At 49.1% G+C, this 14,939-nt stretch overlaps 1 protein-coding gene and 1 pseudogene across 1 annotated transcript; one reads left to right on the top strand and one right to left on the bottom strand.

The window, feature by feature from the left end:
* The first annotated feature begins 4,836 nt into the window (after positions 1–4,836).
* LOC105107106 (myelin-associated neurite-outgrowth inhibitor-like) lies at positions 4,837–5,963 on the top strand (annotated as a pseudogene).
* Positions 5,964–11,063: 5,100 nt separating this feature from the next.
* Positions 11,064–13,991, bottom strand: LOC105107107 (PRAME family member 12). The gene is made up of 4 exons (XM_031465550.2): positions 13,702–13,991; positions 13,198–13,257; positions 12,670–13,041; positions 11,064–11,637 (listed from the first exon to the last, which is right to left on the bottom strand). The coding sequence occupies exons 1-4, from the start codon at positions 13,989–13,991 to the stop codon at positions 11,064–11,066; spliced, it is 1,296 nt and encodes a 431-aa protein (XP_031321410.2).
* Between the last annotated feature and the right edge of the window lie 948 nt (positions 13,992–14,939).

The following is a 14,939-nucleotide window of genomic DNA, read 5'->3' as shown; positions in this document are numbered from 1 at the left end:
CTAGTTGGTTGCCTCTCTCAAAAGCTTTCTTCTGGGCACTTGGAAACTGAAATCTAGGGCAAAATACATAATGAAGTTCCCTTGGCTTCAGCATGAATGGGAAAAGCTAAGGTGATCCAGCAGGGGTGCAGGACTGCAGGGGAAATGTTGACTTGGGGAGGTGATGGGACGTTCAGGGACATACGTTTACAGAGTCAGAAGTATGAACCTCAATTTCTGGAGGTGGATACGGGATACAGGCTTGAAACATACATGTTGGAACGATCCCTGTGTGTATGGCTGTAAAGAAATGATCAGACATACAGACCCTCCGTGTAAGCCGACTACTGCCCTCCTTGGTGTGTTGCTCTGTTTTCTCAGTTTGCTCCTCAGAAATCTCCAGTTACTGTTGGGACAAAAGGCTCTATGTTGTCTATAATCCAAAACCCTACTGTTCTCACGAGTTCTTCATTCTGTCTGGGGTATCTCAACCTCCTTACTTATTTCTGTGGTTGTTCAGTCGGTTAATACGCAAAGGGGAACACACTCAGGGGCCAATGAGCGGTTGGAGTGAAGAGCTCTTGGCGGGACCCTCGGTTCTGACTCAGGTCCTGACCTGAGCGTTCCTCATGGTTCTCCAGGTGGGTCCCTAATTCTCAGATCCTGTCCTTTGTGTGTGCTGGGAAAGGGCTAAGCTGGAAACTCGGGGCCTGACCAACCCATGTCTGTCATGGGTTGGGTAGTGATCCTTCCTGAATTAATCTAATTGTGACCATTAAAGACATACAAAGTCCTTTTACCAAAATACTAAAATCATACAGGCATGTAACATGTTTCTCGTGTTTTTACAATATGTTAAAACATATCATTTGGGGGGGGATAATTCCTGTCAATTCAATTGCCTTTACTCCCATAATACCTCCTGACTCTTCCCATCATGGAAAACTACTACAGAATGTTTGGACATCAGCAGATCAGGATATAAAACACTTATTATAAACCTCATACAACTCATAGTCGGCCTTCCCCATCCTCAGAGTCACGTTCTCGGATTCAACCAACTTCAGGTGGTGTGATGTTACTTTTGAAAATACCATGTAAGCGGACCTACGCAGTACAAATCCATGTTTCCAGTGTCACCTGACCATGTGGGTATGTAACGCGATTTATTATGGGAATGGGCTTGCGTGTTTCCAGAGGCCTGTCTGTTGTCTGTAAGCTAGAGAACCAGCAAAGCCTGCGATAGAAGTCAGAACGAGGCGGGGGGAGGGCATAGCTCAAGTGGTAGAGCGCGTGCTCAGCATGCGGGAGGTCCTGGGTTCAATCCCCAGCACCTCCACTACAATAAAATAAATAAACATAATTATCCCCTCCCTCAAAATAAAAGAATAAATGGGTACTTTTAAATGAATCAGGGAGAAAGGAGTGAGGGGACAAAATTGGGCGTTGAGTATTAGGGGCTGTCACGTGTACTAGAGACTTTCCAGGGATGGTGTCCACAGAGTCCCCACATCCACCTACTCTTGCTAGCCCTCAGCCCTGGACATTAAAGAGTTTCTCCCACAAGGGGGAAGCCAGTGCCTCTGAGGCCACTGCGGATCCCTGTGCTCCTTCATTTGTGTCCGGCAGCCACTGGGTCTTGGTTTGACGTCCATCTCTCATGATCATCTGGTGTCACTTGGATGACAGGAACACAGTGGCAGAACTCATTCTTTCTCCATTCCTCTTGAAAAGCACAGTTCTCAAATTCTGGAGGATAAACTGCAAAATTTCCAAAGGACATCCCTTTCCCTGGCATAAATGACAGTGCCAAACCCATCGTATACCGCAGTAGTCCGCCTGCCTAGCAGGTTGTCTCTATCAAAAGCTTTCTTCTGGGCACTTGGAAACTGAAATCTAAGACATAGGTGCATCTTGAAGGGAACACAGATCCATGGTTTCAGACATCAGCTCAGTGTGAATGGGAAAAGGGAATGTGATCCTGCCGGGGTGCAGGATTTCAGGGGGAAATGTTGACTCTGGGAGGTGATGGGACTTTTACAGACATGTGTTACAGAGTCAGAAATATGAACCTAAATTTCTGGAGGTGGATACGGGGTATGGGCTTGAGGTGCACATGTTGGAGTGATCCCTGTGTGTATGGTTGTAAAGAAATGGTCAGAAATAAAGAGACCCTCACTGTAAACCGACTCCTGCCCTCCATGGTGTATTCTTCTGTTTTCTCAGTTTACATCTCAGGAATCTCCAGCTACTGATGAAAGAATAAAGGCACCGAGTTGTGCTTGATTTGAAACCCTACCACTCCCTCCAGTTCTGTGTTTTGTCTGGGGCATCTCTTACCTCATCACTTATTTCTGTGGTTGTTCAGGGGTTAATACACACAAAGGGGAACACACTCAGTGGCCAGTGAGCCATTGGAACGAAGAGCTCTTGGCAGGGCCCTCACTGCTGACTCAGGCCATGACCCTGGACCTGAGCATCCCTCATGGTTCCCCAGGTGGGGCTACAATTCTCAGATCCTGGCCTTTGTGTGTGCTGGGAAAGGGCTTCACTGCACAAGGTGCATGGTTCTGGAAGGGGGTCGTCCACACTGCAGATAAACTGGAGATTCTGGTCCTCACCAACCCATGCGTGTCATGAGCGGGCAGTGGTCCTTCTTGAGTTAATCTAGTCATGGTCAGTAAAGACATCGAAATTCCTTTTAGCCAAATACTATAACCATACAGGCATGTAACATGGTTTGAGTATTTCTATACCTCATTAAAAAATTATATCCTTTTGGGGGCTGGGTCATATCAATGAGAGATTGACTTTATTTATCTCCAGTAACCCCCCATCAGGGAAGAGCAGTGTAACATGTTTGACATCAGCATATCAGGACGTGTAACAAAACACCTGTGGGTGAAGGTGACCCTCTTACCTCATGTAAGCCACTGTGTTAGCCAGGGTTCTCCTGAGTAATCAATAGGGTACAGCTGATCTTTGAACAATGTGCCTGTTCGGGGTGCTACCCTCTGCTTACTTGAAAATCCCCAAGTAACTTATAGACTGCCTGCCATATCCTCATTTCTACATCCTTGGTTTCCACCAACTAGATCCTGTAGAACATCACTTACTATTGAAAAATACCTGTGTGTAAGTGGACCTAGCATTTCAAACCAGTGCTTTCCAGGGTCACCTGGATATATAGACATACACTAGAAGAGATATATTATGGGATTGCACAGTTACAGAGGCTGAGAACCCCAGTCTGCTGCCTGTGAGCCAGAGAACCAGCAAAGCCGGCGGTGTAACTCAGACCGAGGCTGAAGGCTGAAACCACAGGATCTGACAGTCTATTTCCTGGGGTACTCACAGTGTAACTCCAAGTCTGAGGTCAAAGCCCTGAGAAACAGCAGATCACTGGTGTGTATTCTGGAGTCTGAAGACTCAAATCAGAAGTTTTAATGTTCACGGGCAAGAAGAGACAGAAGAGAATTTGTCTTTGTTCCATCCTGACCCCAAGAACTCTCCCGTTCCAGCTCCATTTCCACAACCCAGTGAGCAGGTGCCTATTAGAGGGGACTCTTAACTAGAGTTTCCTCTCTCAGGAACGCAGGGCTCTTCTCCTAAGCTTTTGTTGTCGACAAAGTATGTAGCCTGCCATTTCAGTGAACAAAGGATGATGCAGCCAAAAAAGCCATCAGCCACTGCAGCCCCCAGGTCAGCGGGCACAGAGGGAGATTCAGAATGGAGAAACAGGACACGGGCCATCGGTTGTTAAGAAGGTGTCAAAGGAAGGCGCCCAGTAGGCTCCCGCTTTGCATCTTCCCACACATAGAAAAGCACACGAATCATCATCTGGAGCTGTCTCGTTTTTGTGATCAGCAGTCATCTTTTGATGTCTGAATACTTGTTTTATTTTTTTTTTCCCCAGCAATTGCTCCTACGTATGCTGGCTCCTCCCTTACCTCTTTGGAACATTTCCTCAGGGCTATCCTTCTGGCCACCTTCCCCTGCAATAGTGCTAAGTAGGGCCACTGAATAAAACATAATTCTCAACTTCTAGGCTGTGCATTTTCTGTCAGTCAAAGCTCTTCCAAGACCCGTTCCAATCCAAAGTGTCCTGTCCTCACTCACCTGGCTTCCTCCAGGCCTCACGACTTGTTAAGCTGTCCAGATGATCTTGTATCTACAGCCATCAAGGGCGCTGTGGGCTCAGAAGTGGCCATTAAGGAGGGTCCCAGAAGAGTGGTGGGAGGGAGTGCATGGCCTTGAACCAGATGGAAGCCAGGGAGAGGAGGCTGGGGCAAGACCATCCAGGCAAGGGCTTGCGAGGGGACCATGGGAAGTTTGTGAGGAGGGTTGTGACAAAACCTGATGCGTGTTTTCCAGTCCCCCTGCTTCTGTTGGACCCTGAGCTGGGGCAATTAACAAGGAAGGAGGGACACTCCTGGCAAGAGATCCTGGCTTGCACTTGAGTGGCACTGGAGACCGTTTTGAGCACGTTCTGGAGACTGAATCAGCGGCACTGTGCTCTCAGAGTGTAGGAGAGACTTGAGGGTAAGACAGAAGTTGAGGGAACTTCTAGAGCTTGGTCATGACTTCCTGAGACTGGACGGAGTGGGAAAGGAGCAGGTATGAGAAAAAAAAGTAAGGAGTCTGGTTGGTGGGGAGCGCGAGATGCCGAGAGACAGGCTGGCCAGACAGAGCAGGGATGGAGGGGGTGTGGGAGCTTGGCAGGGGGGCGGTGGCGGCGGGGACCCAGCCTCGAGGCTCAGCCCCACATCCAAGCAGAGCCCGCCCTCCAAACCCACCCAGGCCCGCGAGCGCTGGTCACTCAGGCCCCCGCTGCCAGCACAGTGGGTTCTTGGAATCATGAATCCTGTTTAGAGCCCGGGTTCTTCTGGGGTTCTCTACGCAAATGCAAAGGAATTGGTTCACCAGCTGGATTCCCCCATGGGCTGCGCAGCAGCAGCTCCTGTCTACTCCCCCAGCAGGTACCCTGGAGTGAACCATACCTTCCAAACAGGTTACACACCTGGTACTCCTAATGAAGTGTCCTGTTCCCCTATCAGCAGGGAAGCGTCACCCTACTCCTCTTTCCCCAACCCCTAGCAGCCAGCTGTGTACCCAGCGCCAAGTGCCTACCCCCAGCAGAGCCCATACATGGAAGGTACTGTTGCAGCAAAGTGTGTTACAGCTCAGTGTTACAGCTTAGTTGTAACAGCAACCTGGATCCGGGTGAGAGACCAAGCAGCACCCGGAGGGTTGGAGAACTCAGGTTCATTACTCCCGGGGGGCCCAGAGGAGTTAATACTCCAAGTTCTGGACACGGCCTGTAGGTTTACATAGGCTTTTATAGGCTGTCAGTCTAGACTTTGTAACATCATATGCAAATAAGGTGTAACAAAGTTGACTAATTAGGAATGAGCTTTGTAGAAATGGACCAATCAGGAGTGGTAGAAATGGACCAATTAAGAGTGAGCTCCATGCAAATGAGGTGCTATAAATGGACCAATCAGGAGTTAGTTCAGGGAACCAATAGAATCTTAGGGGTAAGTTTCGCTTTCCTAGAAGCAAGTCGTTTCAGAGGCAAAAAGTGAGATAATACCACTGGGCCAGGGTACCAGATGGGGCTGGCAGGAGAGTAGTGGCCCTGCCTGGGGGTCCTGCTGGTCTTTTTCATGGGGCTTCCCACCTCTGTACCACACTCAGCCCCTGAACACAGCGCGCCCTCACACCATCCACCACACCATGGTGGTGTCGCCCAATGGCATGCCGGTGATGATGTACCCTGCTCCCATCCCTCTGCCTAGAGGCAACTGGGTCACTGTGGGCATAGTGGCGGGGACGGCTATGGCCGTGTCAGCAGATACCCTGCTGACTGCCCACTCTCCAATTCCTGTCCCCCTCCACCTTGTCACTGTGCCCACGTATCAGGCCCAGGACCACCCACCTACAGCTCCGTGCCCCTCAGTGGTGATCACCCTGCAAATGTTTGAGGATGGAGCTGTGCAGGCACATCACGGAGGTTCCACAGCTGGTGCTGCCAACCTCACGCCTCCAACCAGGACTTTCTTCTTAATGCTCTTGACATGTAGCTAAACACCACTGCGGCCAACCCAGCAGGTCCCAGCGCCCTTAGTCTGCAACTGACTCACTCTGTGGGTTGGTCTTGGAGCAAACCCTGTTTTGTGGGCTGCCAGGCACCTGTTTAGCTAACTGTAACTATCAAAAGGGGGTATTAATCTACTCTGAATCCTGTCTAGTTGAATGCTTGTTCAAAACAACAAACACCAAAACGGAGCTCGCTCAACCTCCCTGCAGTGACTGGTGCAGAACCATCATGTGCAAAATCCAAAGGAATGGAAAAGTATTTTACACCTTGTATCACTCATGCACTGTTGTGACATATGCAAAGTCTTAAAGTTATAGGTGTTAAAGTGAATTTCTTCATAGAGCATCTGAAATCTCTTCAACAGTTCTTCAGCCTTTTAGGGTTGACATGGGTTGCCAGGTGGAAACCTGACCTTGGAGTTTCTAGCCATCTGTCCTTGTGCACTGAGCGCACTGGGACAGTGGCAGGGACGGGGACAGTGTAGGGGGCCACCGCTGCTTGGGGTGGGGCCAAGTTAACAGGCACCCCTTTCTTGCCCTTTAGGCTTGTGGGGGTCTGTGTGATGTGGACATTCTTAGGGGCAGATACAGTTAAGGACAGGAGGTGGTTTATGTATCAGCAAAGCAGTTTTCTCTGCTATCTAAGTTTTCATTACAAATCTCTTAGAGACAGAGGTGATGTTTTCTACATCTTTATTGGAAAAGTCTTATGTAGAGCTAAATTATTTTCTTGGGATGGAAGAAATGTGATAGAGGAACAGCCACACTTGGAGGAGGTATTGGCCTCTCCTTTATTTAGCTTAGAAAATCATGCCTTCCCCCCACCTCCGAGAAATGTTTGAGTCACCCGAAAACATATGTGGACGATGGTGTTCTCGCTCCCACAAGGAAGGGGAAAGAGTTCAGGTGTGTGTTGTGAAGAAAGTTGTATATTTAAGAACTATGAAAAGGGAGCAAAACTTTTTTTTTTGAGAAGTAAAGAGTTTGTTGGGCCATGTTAGATTGGAGATAATCACATCATGAATTTAAAAAAAAAACCAAGTACAGAATAGCACATGTGATACAATTCTGTTCATACAAAATATGTATGTCCTCATGGAGAGCTGTTTGCAGATGTCTCCCATGGAATGTGTATTTCATACCTGGAGGCAGGATTGTGGGAATTCGAGGGGAATTCCAGCCCCAGCAACTTACAGCCAGGCCCCCTATCCGGGTTAGGTCTCAGGTCCAGACGGGCAAAGGCACGCAGTCTCTCTTCTGATGCCATGAGGGTCTTTCTGGGTCAGAGCAGAGTACCACGCTGGATAGTCTTCTGGTATTAGAAGCTACAAGATGTTACTCCAACAGCCAAATGTGTCCCCAGACATGTTTTGGGAAAATGTTTTAAAAAGCAAAATTTGTGACCAGAGTTTAAAAACCAGATTTTATATGACATTTTACTCTCCAACATCCCTTGGGGGAAAAAAAAAAGTAGGAAGTTCTAACAACACTGAACCTGCATCCCCAAAGAGCATCTCTCAGCATAAACTGAGAGGCAGCTTCTTTGAAGCAGGGTCCCGTGCCCCCCAGGTCTCCCTGGTTTCTGCTTGCAGCCTTCACTCATTCACCACCTGGCCCTGGGGGTTGTGGAGTTTGGGTCTCAAAGAGAAAGATGCCCAAGAAATTTGACCTGAGTTTGGGGATTTGCACACGCCAGAGAAGGAGACAATTCTCCTACTCCTGTAGTTGGCAAAGGGTGGGAAGTCCCACAGGTGGGTTCCCGGAAACTCCATGCAGCCAACGCCTCCACCAGTGGCTGTGTGAGTCCTTGTTTAGGAGAAAACTAAGGAAGGAAAGTCAGTTTCAGGAATAACCAAGGTTGCCACTGAGTCACCCAAGTCCCCAGGGAACCTCAGAAACGATTTATTTCTCAGATGAAGAACCCATTGGACATGAAGTGTGGTGCCAGCAAGGTAAAGTCTGGTCAGAAATGGGACTTCAAAATGAGCCCCACATAATTTTGCAGGTCAACACAGCTTTGTTTTCAAATTCATGAATGAATGCGCTGAGCATCCATACACCCCAATTCACCAGCATCCCCTAGATGTTTTCCGAAAACCGAGAATTGCTTTGGGGAAATGTGGTTTTGAATTATTTTCACACCTGCTCCCAGAGTGATTTCTAATAAGGGAAACCCTAAACCTGAAGCCACAGCCACCTGCAAATTGGTGTCAAATTGGCCACTAGGGAGCAGGCTTGTCCAGCCAAATGCGCTAAACTCCAGGCAGGAGAGCCGGGACAGTGCTGATGATGGGTCCAAGTAGATTCACCAGTTATAACAAATAAGCCAACCAATGGGGGATATTGATGTTGGGGGAGTATGTGCACACGGTGGGGGCTGGAGTCAGATGGAAACTGTACTTTCTGCTCAATTTTACTGTCAACCTAAAACTGCTCAAAAACAATAGTCTACTTTAAAAAATAATTGTAATCCTTCCAGCTCAAAAGTTTTATTGATCTATATATTATATTTTTTTAAAAAAAATTCTTGTTCATTGATCTTTAAAATCAGGTTTCAAGTCTCATTTGTTTTGAGGCTCCAAACCAAGTTAAACATTTTTTAAAAATCCACATGCATTCTTTTAAAAGTGCTAAATTACTTTTATAGTTTTCAAAACATTTTGTATCTTTAATATTTATATAAAGCATTACGCAAATATTTATACTCAACTAGCATTTATGTGGCAGCAAATTTAAAAAAAAATGCTGAACTGCACATTCCTGCTTCCAAAACTGATTTATATCCTCAGGTCTGATCTACCAGCAGGTGGCCTAGGAGACCTGAGACTCAGAATGTCTGTCACTAGACACGCATCCAGTCTCTCCTGTGCCTCCCCCTCCCCCTCCCTGCACGGGCTGCTTGAGCAGCTTGGGTGAATCCTGACTCACTGGTGGCCACGTGTATAAGCTGAGTTCCATTTCCAGCCCTGGGTTCTGCTCTCCTCCCTGTTGTGAGGAATAGATGCTAGGCTAGAGGGATGAAGCTTCTAGTGATGTCCCCTCTAGGAGGAAAAAAGAAAGAAAAGACCCCTTTTCTGAGCTCTTATACCCTGCCAGCTCCAGGGCCAAGCCCTCAGTGAACAACATCTCACTGGATCCTACTAAAATCCCGTAAACTGAGGGTACGTCATTATCTTTATTTTAGGGGGAAACTGAGCTCTTGTCTAAGCTCCTCGTAGCCCTACATGCCTTCCCTCCCCCAGGTAACCACCACCACCTCGGAATCCTTAGCAGGGAGCCTTCATTTGCATGCACTTTGTTTAGGGCCACTGTGATGGTTAATTTTATGCGTCAGCTTCACTGTGGGAAGGGATGCTGAGGTAGCAGGTCAGGCATTACTTCTGGGAAGATCTTTAAGAGCATCTCTGGAAGAGATTAGCATTGGAATCAGTGGACTGAGCGAGGAGCTCTGCCCGCACCAATGTAGGTGGTGTCAGCCTATCCTTTGGGGGCCTGAATGGATGAAGGAGGACAAATTCTCTCCTCCTCTCTCTTCCTGCCCATGAACGTTGGAGCTTCTGGCTCCCCAGCCCAGAGACTCCGGGATGTGCACAGTGGCCCCCTAGTGCTCAGGGCTTTACTTAGAAGTGGAGCTACGCCATCACTTCCACTGGTCTTCAGCCGTAAGCCTGGGGCAGACGTGTACTGCCGGCTTTGCTGGTTCTCCAGCTCCAGACAGCAGACCGTGCGACTGCTCGGCCACTGTAACCGTGCGAGCCTCTCCCCGTAGCATGCACGCATCTGCATATACAGTGAGGCTCCAGCCACACGGGACCGAACTGCGCAGGCTCACTCAGAGGGGGATATTTTTCAATAGTAAATACAGTTCTTCACCATCTGCAGTTGGTTGAACGTGGAGCTGAGGACAGGGAGGGCTGATGACGAGTTACAGGCAATACACACAAGTGTCTTTATATACACACTGACGTGCTGGTGTCAAAGCATGCTGTACTGTCCTCCGGGATAGGGGGACACAGGGGTTACAGTGAGAATGGTGGCAGTCTCTCATTGATATGACCTTATCCCCCACCCCAAACTATATAATTTTAATGTGATATAGAAATATTAAAACCACGTAAATGCCTATACTGTTTCAGTATTTTGCTAAAAGGAATTTGATGTCCTTACTGGCTACAAGTAGATTAACTCCGGAAGGACCCCGACCCAATCGTGACAGGCATGGGTTGGTGAGGCCCGGAGGCTCAGCTCATCGGCAAGGTGGACGACCCCCATCCAGAACCACGTGCCTTGCACTGTGAAGCCCTTTCCCAGCACACACAAAGGCCAGGATCTGAGAATTATGGACCCACCTGGAGAACCATGAGGGATGCTCAGGCCCAGGGTCATGGCCTGAGTCAGCAGTGAGAGACCTGCCAAGAGCTCTTCATTCCATTTTCTCACTGGCCCCTGAGTATGTTCCCCTTTGTGTGTATTAACCCCTGAACAACCACAGATGTAAGTAGGGAGAATAGAGACTTGGCAGGAACGGTAGGGGTTTGGATCATAGACAACTGAGTGCCCTTTCTTTTATTTTTTATCGGTAGCTGGAGATTCCAAGGTGTAAACTGTGAAAACAGAGTAATGGATCACACAGGACGCCAGTCCATTTACACCGCAGTTCTCTTTATTTCTGACCATTTCTTTACAGCCATCCATGCAGAGATAACGCCAACATGTGTGTCTCAAACCCAACTTTCCCTCCAGAAATTTAGATTCCTATTTCTGACTTGCTAAATACATGTCCCGGAAAGTCCCACCAACTCCCCAAGTCAACATTTTCCCTTGAAATCCTGAACCCCTGCTGAAATGTGCAATCACATTTCCTTTTCTCATTCAAATCGCGCTGAAATCTGAAACCACGTGTCTCTGTTCCCTTCAAGATGCTCCTATGTCCTAGATTTCAGTTTCCAGGTGCCCAGAAGAAAGCTTTGGATTGACGCACCCACCTAGGCCGGCACGTAGCAGTGGTAGAGAAAGGGCTCCTCATGAGAGCGTAGCTTGCTGCCCCAGCGAGGACAGGGGCTGGAGCTGAGCCAGATGGCCCTGGGACCTCCGAGGCCCCTCATGATCTCAATCAGCTTGGCCCGAAGCTGGGAAAGTCTCCCCAGATGGAGGGCTCCGCCAGGGCCGTAACTCTCCTGAGGGGCAGGATAGAACTCTTCCCTTAACCTGGGCAGCCCAGCAGTGCATCGCAGCAGCTTCCCCATGATGGCCATGGAGAGGCGGTTCCCACACAGGCTGAAGGCGCTGAGCTGGGAGCAGCAGCTCAGGGCGGGCAGGATGGAATCAAGTTGGGGGTCCATGACCCCACACTGCTCTAAGTTCAGCTCCTGGAGGGTGGCTGCGACTTTCTCCAGCAGACCTTGGAGCAGCTCAGGACGAAAGTCGCTCAAGCTGATGCCACTCAGATCCAGGCCCTTCAGCTGACTGATGTTTGGGCTCCGGGACAGGTGGCTCAAGTCTGATTCTGTTAGCTGGCAGTTCGTTACTGAGAGGTTGTCCAAGGGGGTCTTCAGGCACCTGGGGAGAAATCCAGAAATTAGGTGGGAGAAGTCAGGGAGCCACGTGAGCGAAGGTTGGGAGACAAATGATTTGCCTAAGGCCAAGGTCATTCTAACCGCTTTAGCAAGGTCAATACCCAGAATTCCCAGTCTCATTTTAGGCTGAATCCTTTCACCTTCTCTGTGTGGTTGGGTCAAGCTCACAGAATCTTGAAAGCTCCCTTTCCTCATCTGTCATTCAGAGTAAAACATACTCCACTTCCTTAAGGATAAGGATGACTAAATGGAATGGAATGCACTCAACATGCTCAGAGGGGAGCCTAATACTGAGTCTCAGTCAAGTGTGAGCATCACTGAATTTTAATACTTGGAGACAAGACTGAAAAAAAAAAAAAAGCTTTCATTTCAGGCTTCCTTCAGCCCATGTTTGGTCCCTAAGCTCCTGTATCTCTGGGCGATCTGAAGCTCGAGGGAAGTAGGCAAGAGGCCACATCAGCTGGGGTTGCCAGTCCGCAGGGGATCACTTACATCCCTGCATCACCTGCAAACCATCTGCCACCTTTTATTACCCTTTTGGCTCCAGCACCTTTGCCATCAACTCCAGAATCATGCATTTCTCATATATTAATTACCTCATCTGGAGCAAACAAAACAAAACAAAACAAAAAAACAAACCAAAAAAACAACGTTTTACAGACAGGGAATTTGAGACAGGCTCACTGTGGTCATGAAACTGATGAGCACAGAATTTCTGTTTGAAATGCTCGGGTCTGGTGGGCTTCTCCATCTTCAATGCTCCCTTCACTTACCTATTTTCCTATGTCATCTGAGCAAAGACATCTCTTGCTAAAGAAGAAATGCATGTCCTCCCTCACTAGATCCCAAAGCCCCAGTTTATAGCCGCCTGGCACGGTGTCCCTGTCCAGAGCCTCTATAACGGTTTGTCCCTCTACCTGGATCTGTGTGGTTACATGATGCCACACTTCAGAACAGAGCAGGCTCCCCTCTAGTGTTATGCTCACTGTCACACGGCCAGTGGCGCCGCCCTCACCTGAGCATCTGGTCCAGGCGGCCTTCGAGGAAGGAGGGAGATTCCAAATGGAGATCCCGGAGGTGGTGCAGCCTGAGGATCTGAGAGGTAAATTGGACAACTTGCTGCTGCTGCTGCTGCTGCTGCTGCTGATGATCAAATTCAGACACACGGACGTGGGAGAGACGGAGTCTCTGCACACTAGTCATCTGGCCCAGGAGAGGCGCGAACCTGGCCAGGGCGGACAGGCGCCACGTGCAGTCCACGTCCACCTCCTGGAGACAGTCCAGCTGCACACGACTCAGGACCTTCATGATAGTTCCCACGGGCATTGAAACGATCTTCAGCTTCTTACAGCGCAGGTGAATCAAACCTTTCCTCTGCTCCACCCACCTGAGGAGGTAGGTGAGGAATTTACCCGGGGTCCTTTTCTCAAGACAAAGGTCTGTGAACACCTCCAAGGAAGCCAGGTGCTGTTTTGTCCTTGAACTATTTTCAGCCGCTGGTGCCATCCATGAGCTTGGGCACACATGGGCCCTGGCTCCAGACCACATGCTCCAGAAGTTCTGGCCGGTGTTCCGTAAGTCCAGCACCCGCAGTCTGCACCTCCTGTGGGGAAACAGCAGGTTGGTGGGATGCTTTAAGGGCCACTGAATAAAGCCAGAGTCTCAGGATTTAGGCTACCCACACTTGCCACCGTGCTTTTACTTCCCATTCCTGGCGCCCCTGCTGCCTTGCCCTCTTCCCCTCTCTCTGCCTCACCTTCCTCCAACTCCCTTCCCCCTCGCGTCCCTCTGTGTTCTCCACTTCTAATGTCTTTAAGCATCACTGGGAGGAGGTGGGGGGCATGTTTTTCAGGCTCCCCCGCACTTAGGCACTCCTACACATCTGAAGACATTTCCCAAAATAAGCTCAGCAGAGGCCAAGGCCTCTGAGCTTCTCATTGGCATCATCAGAATCCTTTGGTCCATCCCTTCGGCATCCACTCTCCTGACCCCAGCAGTATCTTCTGGAACGCCCAGGGCCCTACCAGGCTGCCTAGATTTGACTCACCTGGGGCGAAATTTCTGGGCCAGCAGGACATCGAGCCCATCCAGCACTGCCTGGAAGGTCTCCTCCTGAGGCATGTGCATCAGGCCCCCCAGAGGCAGGCGGACAAAGGGCCAGGCTTGCACCAGGGCCTTCAGGGTCTCGATGCGTCTCCCAAAGAAGGCCTCCAGGAACAGAGGTGGGAAGAGCTCTGTGGGCAGGTACTCCAGAGCAGTGATGGCCGAGGCCTCATTGTCCCTCAGGAGGCTGGTTCCTGCCAGGTCCAGGAGTCGGGGTGGGGTCCGGACACTCATCCTGACTCTGCTTCTAAGGGACCCTGTGGATACTGCCAGGGAACAGGACATATTTCTCAGGCCAAGCATGAGCACCCCTTCGTTTGTCTTCCCACCCTTCAGAGCTTCCAACTGAGGGCTAAAGTCACTACTCTGGAAACGGTGAAGGAGCCTCAGTTTTCCCCAGTTTTACTCTAGTCCCCGCGGGCACAGAGCCATTGCTCTGCCTGTACTGGCTCCAGAACAAGTGTCTCAAATTTCTGAGGAGAAAACCACCAGTCCTTTCATTTCCATCCACTGCTTTGTTTACTTCATGTCCCATTCGGAATTGGGTCCCAACAGCCTGATGGCGGACCCCAAGTTTAGGTGGGGGACTTTCAAATCATCACTTAGAGCCCTAAGACTATGAGAAGAGGAGTGTCTTGTGGACCTACCCAGACTGCATCCTCAGTGACCGTAAGTAACCTGGCTGGTAAGGACTAAGAGGATACCCCTAAAATAATGCCATTTGTGCACAAAATAAATATCTTAAATGTAAAAAAATAAAATTACAAGCAGTTATATGTTTTTCATTAAAAAGATTATCTACTTGGTACACGCATTAAAAAATGATATAAACCAAAATACAAATCAAAATGTTTGGGACTGAGGCAACACTACACTTAAAGGCAAAACCAAAACCTAAAATGTGTTTATCTGAAAAGAAAGAATTAAAAATCTCTCTGCCATCCTGCATGTCAGCATTAAAGATCAGCAGACCACATATAACGTGATGTCGTCCTTTGCTGAAGTCAGTTACCCACCAGCTCTGATGTGGTTGGCAGGGTGCTCAGACCTCAGACCTCTTGGGGAACCTGCCAGTGACTCTGGTGACAGAAAATTCTGCATCTGTCTCTGGTGTCTGAGGCTTTTATACCTGTCTAATCACATCTGCCCACTTTCCAACAGCCAATCACAAAGCGACACCTG

This window comes from Camelus dromedarius, chromosome 14, assembly GCF_036321535.1.
Source record: "Camelus dromedarius isolate mCamDro1 chromosome 14, mCamDro1.pat, whole genome shotgun sequence".
Taxonomy (NCBI): Eukaryota; Metazoa; Chordata; class Mammalia; order Artiodactyla; family Camelidae; genus Camelus; species Camelus dromedarius.
This window is presented reverse-complemented; position numbering and strand designations above follow the sequence as displayed.